Source organism: Vigna unguiculata, chromosome 4 (assembly GCF_004118075.2).
Source record: "Vigna unguiculata cultivar IT97K-499-35 chromosome 4, ASM411807v1, whole genome shotgun sequence".
NCBI lineage: Eukaryota > Viridiplantae > Streptophyta > Magnoliopsida > Fabales > Fabaceae > Vigna > Vigna unguiculata.
This window is the reverse complement of record NC_040282.1, coordinates 8,390,950-8,415,874: the sequence shown is the minus strand read 5'-3', so window position 1 is coordinate 8,415,874 and position 24,925 is coordinate 8,390,950. Positions and strand designations below refer to the sequence as shown.

At 30.3% G+C, this 24,925-nt stretch overlaps 2 protein-coding genes and 1 long non-coding RNA gene across 18 annotated transcripts; 1 reads left to right on the top strand and 2 right to left on the bottom strand.

Moving 5' to 3' along the window:
* Positions 1–1,155, bottom strand: LOC114182106 (stress-induced protein KIN2-like). Its single transcript, XM_028068863.1, has 3 exons — positions 1,040–1,155; positions 347–415; positions 1–232 (listed from the first exon to the last, which is right to left on the bottom strand). Exons 1-3 carry the CDS (start codon positions 1,100–1,102, stop codon positions 152–154), a joined length of 213 nt encoding a protein of 70 aa, XP_027924664.1. The 5' UTR covers positions 1,103–1,155; the 3' UTR covers positions 1–151.
* Positions 1,156–11,683: 10,528 nt separating this feature from the next.
* Positions 11,684–12,447, bottom strand: LOC114180453. The gene is made up of 2 exons (XM_028066769.1): positions 11,738–12,447; positions 11,684–11,687 (listed from the first exon to the last, which is right to left on the bottom strand). The coding sequence occupies exons 1-2, from the start codon at positions 12,445–12,447 to the stop codon at positions 11,684–11,686; spliced, it is 714 nt and encodes a 237-aa protein (XP_027922570.1).
* Positions 12,448–15,959: 3,512 nt separating this feature from the next.
* On the top strand, positions 15,960–22,212 carry LOC114182107. 16 transcript variants are annotated; one of them, XR_003604017.1, is made up of 9 exons: positions 15,960–16,137; positions 16,266–16,345; positions 16,607–16,659; positions 19,116–19,216; positions 19,952–20,028; positions 20,545–20,603; positions 21,056–21,446; positions 21,569–21,812; positions 21,936–22,212. It is a non-coding gene; the product is annotated as an uncharacterized LOC114182107 (long non-coding RNA). The 16 variants fall into 16 exon arrangements; XR_003604016.1 differs by having other exon boundaries at positions 19,903–20,028; positions 20,545–20,651; XR_003604018.1 differs by having other exon boundaries at positions 19,116–20,028; positions 21,056–21,092; positions 21,339–21,446.
* Positions 22,213–24,925: the final 2,713 nt, after the last annotated feature.

The following is a 24,925-nucleotide window of genomic DNA, read 5'->3' as shown; positions in this document are numbered from 1 at the left end:
CTATGAAACAACGTTACTAATATTTGATTGAGTTAATTACTCAACATAGAAAATAATTACATTTGAAAAAGAATGAAACAATATTCCTGTAAAATATATGCATCAGCACAAACAGGGTTTATTTGAAGGGAAACTAAAGATCCATTAATCTTCATTTGTTGTTGTTCATCCCTGTTGCGTTCTTCACAGCTTCAGCAGCTTCTTGTGCTTTAGCCTGCAATTGGTTTCCAACCTATATACATAACAAAATATATACACTTTCTTTTAATAATTGCATGTAAATTATGGATAATCACATCATTATAAATTTATTTGAATACAATAATTAATGTTGGAAAATAATAACCTCTTGCAAGGATTCTTGAGCAGATTGAGCAGCATTGGCAGCCTTGTCCATCATGGTGTTGGTCTTTTCCTGCAATTATTGCCACCAAAAACCTTCTGTGAGTGTCCTCAAAATTATTAGATAGTCTTAAAATGTGTCATGTAATCAATTTTGTTCTCATTAATGTAAATTTCATTAAGAAAATGATGTTCAGATTATGTGTTAAAATATATTGTTTTTTTAAAATATATTAACGTTGACATGTTAAAAAAGTTTTTAATATATTTCAAATCGTCAAAATCAATATGTTTATTTGTGCATTTTAAGATCACAGTGTTTGTTTTGTGTATTTTAAGATCAAAGGAATAACACAAAAAAATCAGCAAAAAGAATTCAAAGAAAAACTTTTATATGTACACTGCAAAAAAAAACAAAGTTATTAATATTCCTCTAAATATAGGTTTAATTGATCACCCACATGTAGATGCAAAACTAAAAACTTAAACAATATTTATACTAAAATTCTAAAACAACTAAAATTTTGAAAGAAAGTTAAAGCTAAAACAACATATTTTAAAAATGAGCAAGAAAGTCACACATGCAACTATGTTTCCATATATTTTAGAGAAATTATGAGATAATTTTGAAATAAAAAAGGGTTAATGTTTCTTAGCAAATTTTGGTTGAGATAGAGAGAAAAAGTTAAAGAAAGACCTGAGCTTCACCCTGGGCTTCTCCAGCTTTGTAGCTCAAGTTTTGGGTGTTTTGGGAGTCCATCTTGATTCTTGTACTGAAGTGTTTGTTTGTGAAAATCAAGTGTTGTTTTAGGTTTTGATCAAATGCTAATATATTTTTTCTCAAACTCTTGTAACTTATATAGTTTCTCAATCCATTGCATAATTTCTTCTCATGATTATGAGATTCACATTTTCCTCCTTCAACATGCGTTTTCAAGGACACATGTCATGGCATTCTTGTTGATGAAGATGTATGCATGTGGATGAGGTTCATTCACTATTTTAATCTCATAGGGACTAGTTCTGATCATTTTTACTAATGATAGTGAATTTGTGTTCTATCTTATTGCTGAAATATTGGAGTAGAAAAGTCTACATATGACAAGGTGAGAGATAGCAAATGATGCTTGGGTACTTAGCATTATTAATTGATAAAATACTCTAACACCCCATTTTGTACTATGTTTTAGAGGAATAGTTTATTCCATTTTATGAGTGTGAAATAAATACTTTATTTTAAATTATTTATCACTTTATAAAATTAGAGATGCATTAAACATATTTAGGACTAAACAAATAGGTAAGTAGAGAGATAAAAGGTACATTAGGAAATCATATAACTTTTTGTAAAATTTATGTTTTTATGGGGATGATGTATATAATGTAAAGTCTCCTATACAAGATTCAGGAATTCACAATCTTCACTTCAAAGGTATATCGTCCTGTGGTCTCGAGTCAGGAGAAAAGGTGCCAGCAAAAAATAATTTGATGTCATAGTTAATTCGAGGTACGGAAGTCAGGTGTCAGAATAAAAACATAAACATATACTTCATAAAGTGTGCCTTTTATGTTAAGGTTCATGGGCCTTACTTAGTTAGGCTTTGATTTAGTTGACTTAATTAACTACTAAGCATAATAAGTTGTGTAATCTTGAGTTACCTTCGTTTAAAGTAAGTAGGTTTACGTGCAATGGCGGAGGATCATTGGGGCAGGGGTGGTCGTGATCCCCACAATTTTTAATTTTTTATATATATATATATATATATATTAATTATTTTTAATTTTTTTAATTTTTTAATTATATGTAACATATATTGGAAATTGATAGAAGTTAAAATGAGGTGTCTTTTTTATTTATTTTATAAGACATAACATTAATAAATAATAAAATATAAAATCAAATGTAATGAAGAATACAAATATTTATTAAGATATTTTTTATTTTCTTTCTTATTGTATTTTTTAAGTTTTCTACAAATTATATTGATCTCACACTCTGTCATGTTTTCTTTTTGTTTTGAATAAAAAAAAGCAGTTAAATATAAACTTATTCTTTTTGCTTTCATTTATCATTTGTTCTCTTTCATTTGTGAAGAAAAAAGGTAACTCTCTCATTATTTGATAGTGAAATATTTGTTTAATATTTAACATTATTTTTTATCACATAAGCCTTATATTAATTTTTTTTATGATTATAGAAAAAAATTATTGTACTATGTGTTTTTTCATGATCATCTTTTAATGGGACTTGATTGTCATTGATTTTTTCTTTTAGTAACTCTTAATTTTTATTTTTTAATTAAAATATGATAAATTATTTTTTAATCTTAAACTTAAAAAAGAAATAGGTATATTGATGAAGAATAAAAGAATAGATTTATTTCTTAAAAGTGATAAAAAGAAATCTATTGGTGAAGATGAAATCAATACAAATTCAATATCTTAGCTTTATGTATCCTGAATCATGATACAAATGATCATATTGTTTGATTAGAGGAACGTGTTTTATATTAATTCTTTGGAACATGTTTATATTTACATTGAAAAAGAAATAGTTGAAAATTTTAGTTTTGACTCAATTATGAATGAGTTCAAAGATTTGAAAAAGAAGGACAATCCTTTGTATATGTGTGATTTCTTTTATAGATACATGGTTATACTAAATTATTTCTTCATTTTTATTGTGTTAACGACAATAATTAAATATATAAATTTTTAATTTTGAGTATATTATCTTAGCTCCCCAACATTATTGGTTAAGATCCGTCACTACTTATGTGATTTAGCCGACTAGTCTGACTACATGTCATCCTACAAGATTGGCATGTGTCCGACTAGATTATGCTCAAGGTAGTTTCCTCATGTACGTCATCTTCAATATTCCCTTAGGACTGTGTATTCTAAAAGGACTGGAACGAACAATCAATTTTCAAATATTTATTTCCTTCTTAAATACATATAACAAAATCTTAGAGATTGTGTTACTAGTAAAAAATAATAATTGTAAAACATTGACATAAGGAGTTAGTCCATTAATTTTGAACAACTCGGATAAACTAAAAAAAAAGATCAAAATAAACTAATATAGTTTTTAGTTTAACCCTATCAAACTAATATGTAATTCAAAGAAGGCGATAATCATTATATTAAAATTTGAATTGTCAGACGATTTAAAATGTTATTGACTTTTTACTACTTTTTAAGTACTTATCTCTTCATCAACATTTAATATATATTATGAATCTTTAGTTGATTACATTTCGTGTTAATTTGTGACATATATTTAATTGTTACCAATTGTATTTTATTATTGGTTAAAATACCTTTTTGGTCCCAATTTTCGTCAAGTTTTTTCAAATAAGTTCTAATTTTGGTTTTGTGTTCAAATAGGTCCCAATTTTCGTCAATTATGTTCAATTTGGTCCTTTTTTGTTAACACCGTTTAAATCATTAACGGCCATGAACATTGACTGCCACGTGTCATTTCGTGGTTTTTTTGAATTTTTTTTTATTTTTATTTTTGGTTTTTATTTTTTTTTTAATTTTTTTAATTTTTTTTAAAATGTACACGTGTCAACCCAGGAGTGTGCCACGTGTCACTTTGTGATTTTTTTGAATTTTTTATTTTATTTTATTGAATTTTTTTTTGATTTTTTTTGAATTATTTTTTAAATGTTCACGTGTCAATCTAGTAGTGTGCCACGTGTCAAAGTTAATATTCTATATTCAATTTGGTCACTATATTTGTTATTTTTGTTCAATTAGGTCCTAATTTTTGTTAAGATTAACCAATTTGGTCCCTATAGAAGATGTGACCAAATTTAATTTTTATATCAAAGTTATAATGATGTGAATTTTAATATATTAAATAAAGATATTTAATAAAAATATGAATTTTAATATAAGAATTAAATTTGGTTTTAATTTGGAGATGGACCAAATTGGTTAATGTTAAGAAAAATTGGGACCTAATTGAACAAAAATAACAAATATAGGGACCAAATTGAATTTAGAACATTGGTTTTGACACGTGACACGCTACTGGGTTGACACGTGGATATTTTAAAAAAAATTTAAATTTTTTTTAAAAAAATTCAAAAAAACCACGAAGTGACACGTGGCACACTCCTAAGTTGACACATGTACATTTAAAAAAAATTAACAAAATTTTAAAAAAAATTTAAAAAATTTAAAAAAATAAAAATAAAAATAAAAAAAATTCAAAAAAACCACGAAGTGACACGTGACAGTCACTGTTCATGGCCGTTAATGATTTAAACGGTGTTAGTAAAAAAGGACCCAATTGAACAAAATTGACGAAAATTGGGACCTATTTGAACACAAAACCAAAATTAAGACTTGTTTGAAAAAACTTGACGAAAATTGGGACCAAAAAGTTATTTTAACCTTTATTATTTTTATTTTGTATAACCTAAAGACTAGTGGAAAATATAATCGAAAATTTGTAAAATATAAGAAAATGTTGATTAATATATATATATATATATATATGTATATACATATATACATATATATATATATATATATGTATATATATATATATGTATATATATATATATATGTATACATATATATATGTATACATATATATATATATCATATCTATATATGTATATATGTATATGTATATATGTATATATATATATGTATATATATATATATATATATGTATATATATATATATATGTATATATATATATATATGTATATATATATATATATATATATACATATATATATATATATATATATATATATACTTACTAGAAAAGAGAGTTTTCTTGAATGAGATAAAGTCATGAATTAAAAGTAAAAGTGAGATATTAAATCATAAACCAAGTTCTTTCGTTATATAATGATATATCAAAGTTAGACGAATTCAAGTTGAATTCGTGAGCAGAATAAGAATGGACTTAAAGAGTTTCTATGATTTGATCAATGAAATATGGAAACTACTAATAAAAGATATTATTATTCATGTGTAAGAAGAAAAATAGCATGGAGCATGTGAATCAATGTCACAGATGGATTGAAAATACTAGTGTTAGTCACAATGATCTACAATATCATTTCATACATATTGATCTTATATGATTGAATAGTAAACAGAACAAAATTTGGAGATGCATGTGGATAGAAACCTTGTGGGTACTATGTAAACAAAGAAATAGGGTTATTTTTGAGAATGAATTGACATATGATTCTGAGGTGTTTACTCTAGTCCAACTTAAAGCTTTGGATAGATAAATAGTAAATATTCAAAAGTTGAATTCTCATGGGTGAAAAACTGGGGCGTTGATATAATGATGTATCGATTCTTACTATTTTTGGTAAATTGAAATGTTAAATATATACGAGCCCTTGCTGAATTGTGACTATGGTCAGACAAAGTGAAGTCCAACTACAAAGTGCATTTGGGTTACAATTAAGAAGTTGCTTCCAAAACACACTTTGTGGTGTAAAGATATTTATTAGTAAAGTTAAAGAGCTTGATTTGTTGTCGTGGCTCTTTTTCTTTTACCATTGTGAGACCAAATGACGTGTGTAGTTTAGTTCTTAATGTAGATAAGTGTGAACATATTCTTTCATCAATCTAGAACTAGTTAGTTGTGTTTTCTTCTCCTAGAAGAGAGTATAACACTCTAAACAAACCTATAAAAGACATGCCTGGAAGGAAGATACTCAACAAGCATATTAACATGATTTAGGCTGAATTTGGATCTTTTAGGTAGTGTTTGGATTAGAGAGTGGATGTGAGGGAGAGTGAGTGGATGATGTGAGGGGATGATGTAACATTCCAATTTTAGCAACTTAAAACTAATAAAATAGGGTGTTTCATCATAGTTTCAAAACATATAATCTAGTGCACAAAATATATTAATACAGTCTTACAAAATATATGAATATAACAATATAGTACTTATACACTTAAAGTAAACTATAAGATCTATACCTAAACTGGCCACTACTAAAGCTCCCACTGAAACCTTCTCCTCAACCTAAAAGATGACTCCTCATCCTCCAGAAGTGCTTCAGAAACTACAACCACATCTACAACTGCTCCCATTGATAGTTGGTCATCGCAAAAGGAATGCGAACAACACAAGACAGAAACACAGAAGAAGGGTAAGCTAATTTATAATAAAGATATTCATACATATATACTTAAATCATGCAAAATACTTAGATACATGTTATAAAACATATCTTTGATCTATAATCACTCAAGGAGTTAATACTAAGCTCAATTATCCAGATATAAGCATTGATGTCGATTTCTAGTAAGTTATGCACTTGTGGTGGCATTCAATGCTCTGCAGAGCTATAGAACACACACAAGGTAAGTCCGTTAACACCTTTCGTCAAGGTAAAACCCCTAGGTTGGGATCTCCTGCTCCTCTCACCACATGCTACATCCTCTTTACTTGAGAAATTGATGGTCATTAGAGCGTTAGGATAACTTTCCAATTGAACTCCCACATAAATGCTTACACTATAATTACCACCAATAGTTCTCCTCGAATTAGTATGCTCATAAACTCATTCCTCAATCAATAATTTAAATAACATCCATAACAATTCAAATCATACTTAATTGACCACATAAGGAATAATTTAGGTTTCAAACTACTCACCCAGCTAGTAATACTCGCCCAACTATTGCCCCATGCTCGCCCAGCTAGTAATACTCGCCCAACTACTGACCCAGGTCTAGAAGTTCCTGACTTGGAAATTTGCCCAGCAAGAATTACTCTCCTAGTGAGTTTGCGAATCTACATAATTCTACAGATCAACCCATTCGCCCAACGAGTAATACTCGCCCAACGAGTCTGCAAAATTACATAAAATATGATTTATGCATAATTATACCTACTCGAGCCGGTCCAAACAACCCAAGAACATTGGCAAATGTCAAGCATAGATAAAAATCAAGTTTAGTACAAACATCAATATCAATTAATCTCAATTGCAATACCAAACATCAATAATTCCAGATAAACAAAATTCAACCTATATACCCTAATTTCATATATTTCATATCATACCATAACTCATATACAACCCCAAACATCAATAGGTAAAATTCATCATACAACTCAAGCAGACTAGTAAATCATAGTACAACAATGTAATTAGTAATTCTAACATGTATATAACCTAAAACAATGCAATTAGCTTCCCCTATGAACACCAAACACCTCTAACTCATCAGGATGCTCTATCTACACATATAAACATCACAAGAACAATCAGGATATACCATTATGTGATAGAAATAATATATGCATAAGATACAATAATACAATATATTCAAGTATGAGTTAAAAATTGTGTACCTGGAACTAATGAAGGATCCATGGAAGCACGTAGTATGAGATGTTACTGTTCTCTTTCTGATGGATATTTTCTAAACGTAAGAGTATTTTACGTTGTTACTTAAAACTGACTAATGGGTATCAGTTTTATATCCCTCAGCAGAGACCAGGGACCTCTCAAAATGTATCTGATTATTCAAGCCCATCACAGACCGTTTATTAAACAATCCAACCCCATCACAGATCGTTTATCAGAATACCCATATATATATATATATATATATATATATATATATATATATATATATTACCCATATAATAATTAATATTAACGAATAACTTAATTTATTATTAATGCTAATCCATAATAATAATAATTATATAGAGAATAATAATTTTATATAATTTTATTATATAAAATATAACATTCTCCCACTTGGATAACATTAATAAATAAATTAATTATATCAATTGCAACATAAGTACAAATACCAATTAAGAAATATAAACATAAATCACAAAGATAATATCCGATAGGGATACTTACCATATGCTTAGATTTCTTAAATAATGGATAATATATAGAATAAAAACAAACATAATAAATATGTGATCCCAAAATGGTTCATAAATTCTCTATGTAGAAAGAGAAAAGATGTAACGAAACTGACGTCATTGACAAATTTACATCTCATGAAAACCATAATAATATAGAGTGTAAATCTCAGACTCCCACTAACCCAATACATCAAAAGACTTAACCACACCCATATGAGTTACATGATTTTGAAAAACTCCAACAGATAAGCCTTTAGTTAGTGGGTCTGCTAACATATTTTCTGTAGCAGTATGCTCAATCCGAGTTTGATAATCCAAAACTTTCTCTCTAACAAACAGAAATTTTATATCAAAATGCTTTGAGCGAGTAGAACTTCTATTGTTTTGAGATAAATGGACGGCAGCAGTGTTGTCACAATATATCACAAGTGGCCTAGAAATACTTTCAACAATTTGAAAGCCAGAAATCAAATTTTTAAGCCACACAGCTTGACAAGTAGCTTCATAACAAGCAACATACTCTGCCTCCATAGTGGAAGTAGCTGTAAGAGTTTGTTTAACACTCTTCCAAGAAATGGCTCCTCCTGCCATCATAAAAATAAAGCCAGAAGTAGACTTTCGGTCGTCAGGGCAACCAGCAAAATCAGAATCAGAATAACCAATGACCTGAAGTTGATCAGACTTCTTAAAGGTCAACATATGATCCTTAGTTCCCTGCAAATATCTAAAGACCTTTTTAACAGCTTTCCAATGATCCAAACCTGGATCACTCAAGTATCTCCCTAAAGCATTAACAGCAAAAGCAATATCGGGACGAGTACAAACTTGAGCATACATTAAACTACCAACAGCGGAAGCATATGGGATTTTTTTCATTTCAACTTTGTCATTATCATTTTGAGGACACTGAGATTTGGAGAGTTTGTCACCCTTTTGAACAGGTGCTGCACATGAGGAGCAAGAATGCATGTTAAACCTCTTGAGGACTTTATCTATGTATCCTCTTTGAGACAAACCAAGAATGCCACGTGACCTGTCACGAGAGATCTGAATGCCCAGAACAACAGAAGCATCACCAAGGTCCTTCATATCAAAGTGGCTATTTAGTATCAATTTTGTCTCAATCAAAAGTTCAACACTACTACTAGCAAGAAGAATATCATCAACATATAAAACAAGAATGATGAAATGGCTCCCATTTTTCTTCAAGTAAATGCATTGATCTGAGGCATTTTCCTTGAAGCCAAAAGAAGTGACCACCTGATCAAATTTCAAATACCATTGCCTAGAAGCTTGTCTTAGTCCATAAATAGACTTCTTCAACCTGCAAACCAAATGCTCCTTACCTTTTTTAGCAAAACCATCAGGTTGAACCATATACACTTCTTCAAATAAATCTCCATTCAAAAAAGCTGTTTTTACATCCATTTGATGAAGCTCCAAATCAAAATGAGCTACTAAAGCCATAACAACACGAAAAGCATCCTTAGTAGAGACCGGTGAGAAAGTCTCCTTATAATCAATGCCATCCCTCTGACTATAGCCTTTTGCTACAAGTCTGGCTTTATACCTTTCAACTTTTCCATCTGGACTACGCTTAGTCTTGAAGACCCATTTACACCCAACTGGTTTACAACCTAGTGGCAAATCCACAAGATCCCAAACATCATTATGGGCCATAGAAGCTAACTCATCATGCATAGCATTTAACCAATCATCACCATGAGAACTAGAGATAGCCTCTTCAAAAGTAGTAGGATCATCAACATTATTTAGATCATATTCATGCTCTTGAAGATACACTAGATAATCATCAGATATAGAAGACCTGCGTACTCTTTGAGATCTCCTCAAAGAAATTTCTTCAACAACATCATCATGAACTTGTTCATCTACTACAGGTGTTGTGGCATCCACAAGATCTGGAACAAATTCATTTTCATCACGGACAACTGGAATGACATTATCTGCAGGAAGATAAATGGATGGCACGGGAATAACAACACGGTCTTCTCTAAAAGTGACTGGTCGTGGTGTATTGCTCCCACTGTCCAAATTATCCTCAAAGAATACCGCACGGTCAGACTCAATAACCCGCATAGAGTGAGAAGGACAATAAAACCTGCTACCACGAGAACCCACACAATAACCAATAAAGAACCCACTGACAGTCTTGAGATCAAGTTTTTTTAACTGAGGATTATAAGGCCTCACCTCCGCCTTACAGCCCCACACATGGAAATGTCTCAAACTTGGCTTCTTCCCAGACATGAGTTCATAAGGAGTCTTTGAAACAGACTTGCTAGGTACTTGATTAAGAATATACACAGCAGTCCTTAAAGCATCTCCCCAAAGGAAATCGGTAAGGAGGAATGACTCAACATACATCTCACCATCTCTAAAAGAGTGCGATTCCTCCTTTCTGCAACTCCATTTTGCTGAGGAGTACCAGGCATAGTATACTGAGCTTCAATACCACATTCATCAAGAAATCTAGCGAAAGGTCCAGGATTTCTTCCAGTCTCATCATATCTGCCATAATACTCTCCACCTCTGTCAGACCTTACACATTTTATCTTCTTTCCTGTTTTCAACTCAATAGCAGCTTTAAAAGACTTAAAAGCATCCAAGGAACTTGATTTTTCCTGTAGGAGATCTATCCAGCCAAAACGGGAATAATCGTCTATAAACGTAATAAAATACCTATATCCGCCCATGGAAGTGGGTGTGATAGGTCCACATATATCAGTATGAATAAGCTCCAACACATTATCACTCCTGTTTGCTCCTGTATTTCTTACTTTTGCGGTAAGCTTGCCCTTAACACAATCAACACAAGTATCAAAATCAGAAAAATCCAAATCATGCAAAATACCCTCTTTAATCAACCTCTCAATCGAGGTCTAGAAATATGTCCCAGACGTCTATGCCACAACATAGAGGAATTTTCATCAACTCTACTACGCTTATGTCCAATAACAGAATTAACAGACATATCATTCAGATTCAGCATGTAAAGTCCATCATATAAAACTCCTGAGCCAACAATAATTGAATTGAAATAAACAACAAGTTTACCATTGCCAAATTCAAAAGTGTAGCCACATTTGTCCAAAATTGAAACTGAAATCAAATTTCTTCTCATAGAAGGTACATAAACAACGTCTTTTAATAACAAAACATGTCCAGAAGGTAAATTTAAAGAAACTACTCCTATGTCTTCAACTAGTGCTCTAGCTCCATCTCCCATGATAATCTTGGACTCGACATCACTTGGTTTTCTCAGACTTGTGAACCCCTGTAAATAATTCACAACATGAATAGTAGCACCCGAGTCTAACCACCAAGAATTGGGAGGAACATCAATAACATTAGATTCAAAACAAGCTAGAGCATATAGGAGTATACCTTCCTTATCAGCATTCTTCTTCTTAAGAATATAACAATCAGCTATCTTGTGTCCAAATTTCTTACAATAGGCACAATTCCCCTTGAAGTACTTCTTAGGCTCCAAAACCGCTGGTGCTTTCCCTGTGTTCCCTTTTTCAGGACGAGATTTACCTTTGAAGCCCTTTTTCACAGGTTTAGTGCTTGAATTAGTAGCTGTAAACTGCACACTATGAGACTTGGTCTTTTTAATCGATGCTTCCTCTTGAGAAATAATAGCTATCATTTCATCAATTGTCCATTCCTCCTTTTGAGTGTTGTAAGAAGTCTTCAACACATCAAACTGAGAAGGAAGAGATTCCATAACCTGCCAAACCAAGTAACTATCACCAAGATCTACCTTTAGAGATTTGAGTTTGTTATAATAGTGCACAAGCTTCATCATATGCTCACGAACACCACTGACACCATCATATTTGGTCTTCTCAAGAAGTGACAGATATTGACCCTTTTGAGCTTTATCAAAAGTCTTAAACTTCTCACCAACTGATCTCATAAAATCCTTAGCATTGTCATTATCCGGAATGCTCTGTCGAATAGACTTCTCCATGGTATATCTCATCACCATTAGGCACACCCTGTTCGAGTGTTCCCATTTTTCACGAGAAGCTCTCTGGACAATAGTGGACTCAGGCGTAAGAGCTGAAGGTTCTGCTTCTCTCAAGGAAAAATCCATGTTGGTAATTGCTAGATACAAATCCAAAGATTCTTTCCAGTCCTCAAAATTTGTCCCATTTAAAGTTTTGACCGAAGTCAATGGCATAGGCAAAGAAGCTGGTATCAAAATAACAAAGAAACATTTAATACACACTTATTGTGTAAATAAACAAAATAAATGTTTCTGAATACACAGCAAAATATGCCTATGATATCAAATTATTTCTCATTCACTATGATCCCGCCTAAGGGTCCCGAATCATAATAAATAAGAAATAAAACAAAATATAAAATATAATAAAATACAATGAACATCTCATGCCAAAAGAAATCTAATACCGATAGGTACAGACAAATAATTCACATAAAATACATTAATAATAAATTGTATCAAGAAAAATAAAATACATTAATAATAAAATACCGATAGGGTATAATTAATATTAATGTAATATCAAATTAATTAAAAAAATATTTAAATTATATCATTTCCATAAAATTTCATACAAGTGAACCACGATAGGTGAGTTAACAATTATATAAAATTATATCATGCTTAACAAAAATATAATAAATTATATAATGCATGAAATAATAATAATAATAATAATAATAATAATAATAATAATAATAATCGTTATTATTATTAATTTAATTTTTATTTATTTATTTATTTTATTATTATTAATTTAATTTTATTATTATTAATTTTATTTTATTATTATTTATTTAATTTAATTTTTTAAGGTGTCGCTGCAATTTATTAGCCACAGTGCACGTGGCCATTATGTTTTGAAAAATTCAAAAAGTAACCGACGCACAGTGGCCATTGAGGTGCGAAAAAAGTGCCATCAAAACTGCCGATGCAGTGAACAGTGCGATGAACAGATGACCACCGATGCAGTGAACAGTGCCGATGCAGTGAACAGTGCCATCAAGACCTCCGATGAACAGTGCAAAAAAAATCTACACCGATGCAGTGAACAAAAGATGACCACCGCGCATAAACAAAACCGACCTCCGATGCAGCATCGTGATCCTTACAGACATGGCTACCAATTAGGATTTTCAAGAACAATTAGGTTTGCACTGTGCAAACATAAAACCCATAAAATTGGGTTTGCCGAGAGAGAAGCTTATCAATATTGGGGTTTCCTTAATTAGGATTTTGAACATAATTAGGGTTTTAAACAGTAACTAATCCCCTCTATTAAATTTCCAATATCATGATACACTTTTCAAAAGAATAATGAATAATTATATTTTGTATCTTAATAGGCTCTGATACCAATTGATAGAAATAATATATGCATAAGATACAATAATACAATATATTCAAGTATGAGTTAAAAATTGTGTACCTAGAACTAATGAAGGATCCATGGAAGCACGTAGTATGAGATGTTACTGTTCTCTTTTGATGGATATTTTCTAACGTAAAAGTATTTTACGTTGTTACCTTAAAACTGACTAATGGGTATCAGTTTTATATCCCCTCAGTAGAGACCAGGGACCTCTCAAAATGTATCTGATTATTCAAGCCCATCACAGACCGTTTATTAAACAATCCAACCCCATCACAGATCGTTTATCAGAATACCCAAAATTTATATATATATATATATATATATTACCCATATAATAATTAATATTAACGAATAACTTAATTTATTATTAATGTTAATCCATAATAATAATAATAATTATATAGAGAATAATAATTTTATATAATTTTATTATATAAAATATAACATTATGATCACTGATCAGCATAGACTCATACTGATGAATAAAATGACACATGCAACCGAAAGAGAGCTAACATGCAACAGAAAATAGAAATCTACCAAAAAGAGAGCAATCGTCGAGAGGATCAATCGTACGGTCTCGATTATTCAATCAAACGACCAGAAAAACAAAACTCTTAGAGAAAAGTTAGAGAGCTATAGAAAAGTGGTTTCTGGAGAGATGATGTGTTTTAAAATAATAAAATTGTTTTATAAAAATTCTATTTATACTAAAACCTTTTAATATTAAAATAATTGAGTCTCATTATTTGTAAACCACTATCACTCTTAAAATACAATTTTCTAGGATTTTACATATAAAGAGAGGATTGTGGTGTTGTTTGGAATAAGGGATTTGAAAGGATGGATGTGGAAAAGGTTTGTGAGGGTGTGAATGATGTTATGTATTTGCTAAATTAGAAAAATATTTAATTGATAAAAATATATAATTACCAATTTACCCTTATATAGAAATGTGAATAAATTTAAACTTAAGCGGTAAAAATTATATTAAAATAAAATTGAATTTTTTAATTGTAATGAAAAAATAAAAATAATAAAAAATTGGAATAAATTTAAAAACATTTTCGAAAATAAATTATTTTATATTATTATTTAAATTAGTGTTAATATTCATTATTGTTATTATTAATATTAATTAAAATTAAAATTAAATATAATTTATTAATTTTAATTTTAATATTATAATTATTGTTATTAATATTGTTATTTATATTGTAATAGTTACTATCATTATTATTATTTATTATATTATTATTATATTATATTATATGTAATAAAAAATAAAAATGATATATATATATATATATATATATATATATATATATATAAGAATTTAATTAATTAAAATAAAAAAAATAAAGGATGATTTTTATTTTCACATTGAGCACAATAAATCTTCACTGATCTTTGCACTTGTGCGTGGATGCACGTCCTTTTCATCACAATAAATCAGTTCTTTCAAATTCATGGAAACATCCACTCTTGCACACCAGCATCAACAGTACATCCATCAATACAAACTCAACCTTGGTCTTAGTCACAAGGGTTTATAAAAGATATCTTTGTTGTAATTTATTACTGTAAAAGGGTCAAAACACCCAGATATTCTTTATTACTGTAAAACGTTGCCAAAGTCCCTTCCTGGACTGCCAAAGCCCGCCCCTTGCACTGGTGCGATATTTGAACATTTTTATGACGATTTCTTAAAGAATTATATAATGTGGAATTGGCATGTTGAATTTGTTAAGCATTCGAAGTGTGTTTGGATCTCAACTTTTTGATTGGGTTATGGAAGATTGATTTGAGAAAATGGTCACTAAAGTTGGACAACAATGCTACTACAGGATTTATTAGATTTAGTAACATTTTTATGTTACATTTATCTTAAATGTTACCTTATAAATGATTATAGTAATACTTTTTAAAAAATGTTACTATAACTAATTAAAAATGTTGCATGGTTATTATGATATTGTAACATTTTTAAATAAATGTTACTATAAATAAATAAATAATTTTCACTTTTTTACCTTAACCGTAAAATTTAAAAATATAACAATAATTTTATTATAATATTGAAATAGTTAATATTAATTTAAAATTTAATATATTAAAGTAATATTTTAATTTATTTTAAAATAAAATTAAAGTAATATTATAATTTATTTAATTATAAATTTAAATTAACAACCAACCTTATACATTATTTTCGGTTATTTAAATTATAGATGGTTACAATTTGAAATCAATATTTTAAATAAATTTATAATTGATTAAAAACAAACATTAAAATTTAGTTCAGATTTAGAGTATACGTTCATCCCAACCAAACCTCCGTGCTTCTGTTTCCCAATTTCTCCAACATCCTCTTTACCTCAAACTCCTAAACCTAACTTCCGTGCTTCTGATTCCCAACTTCTCCAACATCCTTTTACCTTAAACTCCTGAACCTGTCAACATTTCCCTTCTTCCTCCAAATTCTACAGGTTTGATTTTGTTTCCGCTAACTCATCTTGTAGTCATTGCGCTTTCCTTCTTCCTCCAAATTCTGCGTTTTCCTTCTTCCTCCAAATTCTACGAGGTGTGATTCTGTCTCCGTTGACTCATCTTTCAGACATTGCGTTTTTCTTCTTCCTCCAAATTCTACGAGGTGTGATTTTGTCTTCGTCGACTCATCTTGCATTGCATCTTCAGGTTCGTGTCTAAATTTTGAGTTTATTTTGACAATTTTGTTTAGTGGAATTGGGGCTTCGTTTTTTGAATTGTTTGAGTGGAATTATGGTTATGTTTGAGTGGAATGTTTTTTATGGCTTCTCTTTGTGTGCCTACTTCTTAAGTTTTCATATTGTCATGGTTATTCCTCTGCCCATGTTGTACTGTAAAATTTGTTGTTGGAATGTGAGAAAATAAAAATTTTCATCTATGTTGTATTATGTCACTAGTTATGCATTTCAGGGATTTCAAGGCATATAATTCTCCTCAGCTTTGTTCCTGGAGTCTTGTTCTTGGTGCGTGACTTTCTTTTTTTCCCCTCATTTACTCTATAAAAGCAACAACTATTTGTGTATATTTTATTCAACTGCTGCAAAGACTGCATTCTGATGGTCTATAAATTGTCCTTTTTATTATTTTGGTGTAATGTGGAATTGTTCTATGGTCTTATGATTGGCCAAATTATTTTCCTGTCCAATAGGAGCAACTGATTAATGCCTCTTTTTAATATTTAACTACACAACTATATATAATCTTGATTTTTAATAGATAGAGCAATTGGTGACTTTAAGAATGAACTGTAATGAATTTTTATTTTTTGCCTTCTGATCACGGTTGCCCTAATGGGAAAGCAACCTTTCTTTTCCCTTTAAATTAAAAAAATAGGAGGGTTACTACAAAAAAGAGGAAGCAAGGGAGAAAATTAAAAAAAAAAAAAGAGATATGATGAGGAGATATTTTAGAATTAAAAGGAGTGGAAAAAGGAAGAAGAGAAAGGAAGGAAAGTAAGTAATTATGATTAGGTTGTACATGATGATGCTTTTTTCTATCCATTTGTCAACATAGTATGATTCACAGCGTGTGAATCATGGGATTCTGTCATGGATTTTCCACAACAATTAGACATGAATATGTTAAAGCAAATCTAGTTTATTTACAATGGAGGCACCCAAAAAGTCAAAAAAAGAGGAGAAGGAATTTATTTTAATTGTTGGGGCATCTCATAACTTTTCTTGTCTCCAATTTGCCTGGAATTAAGTGTTGCAACATAATTATGTACCTTGCCAAGAAATTATTAGTTACTTCTAAACCATTATTTCTAATCACAACTTTTGTATCTAAACTCTTCAAACAAAATTTTAGTTTTAATATTAAAGAACACGAAGGCAACAACATAAGTAAGTATTGCATCTTGTCTGGTTTAAAATGTGAATAAAAAGCCTCATTTTGTGAGATTTAGATTAAACAGGTTTTATTAAGAAACCTTGGTGTAGTTAATTAAAATGATAAGAACTCATTCTAACTTATAGTCTGTTTGGATAAAAGAAACTAACTATTTATAGAAATATATAAAAAAGATTTATAAATTAAAAAAATTAAACATAAAGTCATTTTGATTTATAAAACTATTAATTACTTTCTTTCTTACAGATAAATTTATATTTGATGTTGTATGTTCCTTAGTTGAGCTTGAGATGACCCCCATATTGTCATTTATATGTTCAAATAGGATTTGATGTGATTTCTCTTCTTAAAATAAAAGAACAACTGTAACTCAACTATATTATTTATAATTCAGTTCTGTTGCAGTTTGGTACACAAATTTTATACAAATGTAACATCACATTATTTTATGAATCTAACAAGTTACATGTATTCAATAAATTCAATCATTAAATAAGGTGAGAATATATGTGGAATTATTTTATATGCAAATCAACTTATAAATGTATTGGAATTTTTTCCTCAAAATCTTTTTATCAAAATACATAAGTTATTAGAAAAAAAAAACTATATTTTCCATTCACTGATAAAACAATAACATTCACACAAGGGTATGAGATTATCAACATGTTAAGATTACACAATATGTAATTTATACATCTCAAATTCCTACTTACTCCTTTTATCATCAGTTTATTATGTAGTTATTTTTCTTATGTAGTTAGTTCTGTAAAAAATTTATCTGCAACTTTGCTGATAGATGCATGATTTTTCAAGACTTACCTATGCATATCCTAGAAAGCTAAACTGATAAGTCACTATGTGATATATCAGTTTTATTCTGTGTTGTATATTCTTTTGGAAGAATCATTTTGTTTGTATTTGTTCTTAAGATTCTCTATATCACCTTCATGCTCTTGCTTGTGCTTTCTATTATAATCACCAACTTTTTTGCTCTAATATTTCTTTTTGTATAAATATAGTTTTACTTGATCCATATATATATAATAGATCAATGATAAAAAACAGAGTGTGGATGATGCTTTTTCCAAACATGGTCTTATTATTTATTGAGAAGCTCAGTTTTTCTTTATATTCTTTCTGTAGTCTTAACTTTTGGCTCACTTAGATGCCATATAATCTTTATTCGTTAGTTTCTCTTAGCCACAAGAAGTTATATTATAAATAACTTTTGGCTAATGTCTTGTTCCCTGTCTAAAAGAAATTCATATTTGTTATTTTAGAATCATATAAGAAGACTGTTTTATGATGCCCAAAAATTGTCAATGATTTTCTTCTTCTTTGTTTATTATATTTTGTTCAAAATTTAGATGTAAGTTTATGTGTCATATTAAATAAAATAAAAAAATTGAATAATATATAAAGAATAAAATTTATAAATTGATTTTCTTATGTTTGTTTTAAGTTGAAGATAATACTAATTCTTTCTTATATTGATTTTTTGAGTGATATATTTTTTGGACCACAAAGTTGAAACAATTATCTAATTCAATTATGTTTTTTACAGCAATTATCTTAACAGTAGCTGAAACAATTATCAAGGAAAATTAACGAGAAAACCAGAGTCATGGACAAAAGTTGGATGTGTCAACCAAGATCTTCTGGCAGGTATTTAGATGGTTTAAACAAGTTTCTCGACTTTGCATTTAGTAATGCAGCACAAGGTGATCAAATTTTATGTCCGTGCAAGAATTGTAATAATTGTTGTTGGAGTAACCGAGCAGAAGTGTATGAACACTTAATTTGTGATGGATTTGATAAAAGATATGATAAATGGATTTTTCATGGGGAAGGTGGATCTTCAAAAGTGGATAAAGGAAAGGCTAATATGCATGATAATTTGGATGAACTTTTAGAGGATACTTTCATGATGCCTGAGTGTGATTTTGATGACATATTGGATGAAGACGAAGAGTTTGATGTAGAAATGGTGAGGATTTACAATTTAGTACGTGATGCTCGTCAAGAAGCATACCCGGGTTGTAAAAAATTCTCAAAACTATCAATCATTGTTCGTTTACTCCATATTAAGAACCTTTATGGGTGGAGCGATGTATCATTTAGTGCGTTACTACTATTGCTCAAAGAATTGCTTCCTGAAAACTCTTCTTTGCCAGTAACATTTTAAGATTGCAAATACATAATCAAAGAGTTAGGTTGTAGTTATGAAAAAATCCATGCTTGTCCTAATGACTGTATCCTATTTTGGAAAGAGCATGAGAATGAAGATAAATGCCCCAAGTGTGGTGCTTCAAGAACCTTTTGTTTTTTTTATTTTTTTTTCTACTTTTCAGGTCATTTAAAGGTAAATAGTTTGCATGATCATGATCTTGCATGTGGCAGGCAGCTCTACCTCAGGGAATTGTTCCTTTTGTTTTTGCCAAAGAATATAATGTTCATCCAGCTGTTTTAAGCACAGGGTAAGTCTTCCTTCAAATATCTCTGAATACATAAACATAAATATATTTATTTATATAAATTTATTTCTAGAGACTAGATTAAATGGTCAAAAATTAACATTATAATTTGTGTAAACGTTTATTTTCATTTTTTTCTTAAAATATTTATCAAAAAATTTGTTAAATAAAACACATAATATATATATATATATATATATATATATATATATATATATATATATATATATATATATATATGTATGTATGTATATACACACACACGTGTGTCTATTATAAATTTCACATATATTTACAATGGTATATGAATTGTTATAGCCGTCAGTTATATAATCATTTAAAAAGTTATGTATATTTCTTTTATAATTCAAATGTGTTCGCTCATTTATGAAGAAATATGGCTGCCAATTTCTGAACATCATCTCATTAGTATGTTTCATCTCCTCCCCAAGATTCCTTCTTTCTCTCTGTGTGCATCTGTGTTGTAATTTGGTATTCTTGGGGTTATGAACCTTGCAGCAAGCATCTTCTGGACCAGGAAGATGTGGATATGGTGAATACACTTGACAAGGAAAAAGGTATCACACTGGAGGATTTTAAGCTCATTAAGATGCATATGGCCAGTTGTATGATCTCTTTTTCTATGTCTTTCTTCAATTTTTATCATACTTTTTATATATATTCCCCTCATGCCACAACACTGTTTTTGTTTTCTCTAACCTTTTGTTTCTGGCTATTGCTTATGATTATCGTTCTTATACTTGTTGATGTGGTGTCCGATTCTGAATTTCTAGTTGCTGTTGTCATCCTTAGTTTTGAGTGCTAGAATTGGTTTCGGAGGGAATTTCTTTTGATGCTTTTATGTTTTTTTTTTCTGCATGTTGTTGTATATACAATGTTCTGAAAGATGTTTATAAAGAATAAATCATTAGGGCTATCGTTATTGATATCCTTCGTCAGCTATAGAAGTGTTTGATTTTTGTTCTTTATCTGTGCTGAATTTCTTCTTTTACCTTTCTTGCTTGAGCAGATATTTTGAAATTGGCACAAGTAAAAGTGAGACAGAGGTGTGAACTGTATTTCTTGAATAGGCACAAGTCATCTCTTTTATGTTTATAATTTATAGGACAGAAAAGTTCTTTAGCAAAAGGTAATTGCAAATAACTTATTCTGTCATGATGATAACCTTTGTGCTTCACCTTAAGGACTTTCAATGTACAAAAATGAACTCTTGCATGCAACATGAATTTTCTTATGAGCCTAAATTTAGGGTATGCAGTTAAATTTACAGTCTTTTTTAGTTTAATTGACAGAGCTAAAGGGGTTAAAACTGCAAATGGGTATATTTACCTTACGACAAATCAAATAACTTCAACAAAGCCAACAAAATTGGAGAAGGAGGGTTTGGTCCTATGTACAAGGTAATTTGGATAATATGGCATACCCCTCAATTATTATGAGTCTATTTTAATTGAAGATATTACTTTTGAGGGAAAAATCAGCATTCCAACCCAACAACTATATTGCATTGCTCCATATGCAGGGAAATTTATCAGATGGGAAAATAATAGCAATGAAGCAACTTTCTTCCAAATCAAGGCAGGGGAATGTTTTGTATGCATGATATGATTACACCATGAAGCAATAAACCAGAGAGGTTATTAAATTGCAGACCTTGTTGAATCAGATTTAGCCAAGTATAGTTAATGATTAAAAAGCAATTGAGGATGCAAAAACCAGAGAGGTCTACTCAGTGCTTACATTATTAAAACGCTTTATATTGGCAGGTATCATGTTGAGAGAATTCTTTTTTTACCACCATTATTGTCGTTGAGTAGTTACTATGATAGTATTCCATTGTTTTACACTCTATATGCAGTTAACATGAGCTGAATTCTCAAACTTTTCAGGTGGATAGGTTAAAGATGAAAGCTTAGGCATGTAGAGAATATTTATAGAGCATTGGAGAGGGCTTTCAACACGCCATTGGGAGCTTTGCCTCGTTTTCCTCCATATCTCCCTCTATACGATAGTATATCACTACAAAAGGGAGACATTTGATGCAGATTGCAAGTGGTTGGTGTTTGAAAAGGTTGGAACAATGAAAGTAAACAAACTTGAAAGGATAATTTGTTCAGGATTTAAAATGACCTTAATAAAGTTAGTTGGCCATCTGTTTTTCTTAAATTGTTCTGGTTTGGTACTTGTGAACTTGAGGCTCAACTTGACATGGCTTTGATATGAGGTTTCAGATTACATGGTTGCTCTTGCTTTGCTTTTGAGAAATACAATACATTACTAGTATTTCTATGTTTTAACATAATTTTATAAAAAATAAATAGCAAAATAGATTAGATTGCTGAATTTTCCTTATGTGTAGCAAGTAGATAAATTAGTAACAATTTTAAAATGTTACAAAAAGATAATTTGTAACATTTTTTAATTGTTACAAAAAGACAATTTGTAACATTTTTTAATGGTTACAAAACAAGATTATTGGTAACATTTATTGAAATGTTAGAATATATATAGAGGTAACATTTTTTTTAAATGCTAGAAAATGTATTGGTAACATTTTCCAAGTGTTACAAAAAACTAAATTTGTAACATTTTTCTAATGTTAGTAAAGACACTAATTAGTAACATTTTTAAAATGATGCTAAATATAGATAAAAATGTTGTTAAAGCCTTTTTGTAACATGTACTATACATAACATGTGTATAAATGTTACCTTTGCAAATGGTAACATTTTTTTAGGCTTTAGCAACATTTTTTAAATGTTATTAAAACTCATATATCTAGTAGTGAATTTCAACGTACACGTCTGTATGTATGATACCTTGAAAATGACTCAGAGAAGCCTTTCTATGTGGGGTTGTATAAGTTTCACACGTTTATAAACTATTAAAATGTTTCACTCAATTGTTAGAATTGTTGAATGAAATGCTTATATAAGGTAATGCATTGTCCGCCCGTTACCGTGAGACATAGAAGATATTGTGTATACTATTTATGGAGTAAAAGAAAAAATTACTTTTCCTAATAATTGCATATTATATAGAAAAGAGTTCATATTGTTGGATAAGTGACCAAGGTGTGAGTTATCATGGTAAAAAAAAAATTATTGTTCTTACAAAATCTGATAGGATGAATAAGATCACTTAATGCTTCCTGCGTTGTCGATTCTCTATGCTCGGTCCTCGATATTCATTTTTAATCTTTGACTCTTAGCTTTATATAATGAGAAGGGTAAGGTTATTTGAAATATGCACTTTGACACTCAAGTCAATAATATTGAGACAAACATGTTCTCAAACATATATAGAGATATGTTATTGGGATAACAGAGAAGCTAACCTTTTCACAAGGTGGTCCTACATATTTATATTATTCCTATTTGGGCTTTGTACTATTCATTTGGCTAATCAGGTCCCAAGTATGTCTTAAGCGTGATTAGCATCATCAAGAGAGTTGGTGAGTTATCCTCGGGAATGTCTCGATCTAGGATGATTTGTACGATGACTGTGTCGATCATGTCTCAGATGAGAATGACTTATTGCTGGGCATGATCATCATGCATTGTACTAGGTTTTGGTGATTACGGACCATGAACATCTCAGTCTAGGATGAAATGTGTTTGGTGTTTATGCCGACCACTCCTTGACAGGGAGATATCTTGGCTAACAAAGCATCTATTTAGTACACTGGCCCCCAAGCCCGAGAGTGTGACAAAATAATCCTATAGTATAATCATCATTATGACGAAGAGAACACAACAAAAGTGTTCTTCTACAAAAGTATTGTGGTATTCCAATCATTTGATTGATTAAGCATTTAATGTTAAGGTCCTCTACAAAATTGTTCTTCTACAAAAGTCCCTAAAATTTAACACGAAATTGGAATTCGTCCATGATAGCCTCCTCCTCAAGCTAAAGCTAAAATGGTGACTATGATGGATGGTGGATTTGTGGAAGTTTGGTGTTGAAAGAAAATGGCTCTCGGTTTTGATGATTTAATGGTAGGACGAAGGTTGTTCGTGGGGCTCTAAGAGAGGTTAGACCAACTCTAGAGAAAAGGGTGCTAGAGGGACCTCTCAGGATACTCTAGCAAGTGACTAAGAGAAGAAGTATGCTTAAAATAATTTTGGCAGCATAACATTATCATTTTCAAAGTGAGAAATACATGGGGGAGACACCTCTATTTATAGAGTAAGGTGTCTTTAAAATGGTCTAAAACCCTAGAATGCTAACATGCAACAAAACCCTAAAAATGATATCTTAGTGAAGGAGAGTTTGACATGTGGCAATCCCCACTCTCACAAAACAAACCACTCATGTGTTGCCATGTGGAAAACTCCTTTATGAAAATCCTCTCTAATAGGATAATGACACATGGCCAGTACTTATATAAGAGAACTCTCCATTACGAAGTTTTCCATGTGGCACATATGGGATGCTCTTCCTATGCTAGCTTGATTAACATAATTAAACATCAAATAGTTGCTTAAGTAGACATATATGATGCTCCCCACTTAAGAAAGATTGTTTTTAAAACCCTACACTACTTTACCTTTAATACACGGCCTAGAAGAAACCTACACTACTTGGCCCTTAATACAAAGCCTAAATATTCATAATCTACTAAAGATACTCCATTGTGGCCTAAATATTCATGAAAGTGCTTAGCCATGCTAGGGGGTATGCCATCATCCCCTCGCTCTTCAAAAGGATTTTTCTTCAAATCTTCAAATTGTTAAGTTCTCATCCTTCCTTCTCTTGGAGATGTTTGGCTTTCTTCTCACCATGGTCAAATATCCTTCTACAAAAAATAAAAGACATGGTAAGTGTAATAATCATCCAAAGCATGTAGCTCCCAAAGATTATACACCTTGGATAAAAT

Excerpts from the sequence above, each read along its gene's own strand:
- LOC114182106 (XM_028068863.1), bottom strand. The coding sequence starts at position 1,102 with ATGGACTCCCAAAACACCCAAAACTTGAGCTACAAAGCTGGAGAAGCC. Across the intron at positions 416-1,039 it reads AAGCCCAGGGTGAAGCTCAG|GAAAAGACCAACACCATGAT; the intron begins GTCTTTCTTTAA and ends CAATAATTGCAG. Across the intron at positions 233-346 it reads CTCAAGAATCCTTGCAAGAG|GTTGGAAACCAATTGCAGGC; the intron begins GTTATTATTTTC and ends TTATGTATATAG.
- LOC114180453 (XM_028066769.1), bottom strand. The coding sequence starts at position 12,447 with ATGCCATTGACTTCGGTCAAAACTTTAAATGGGACAAATTTTGAGGAC.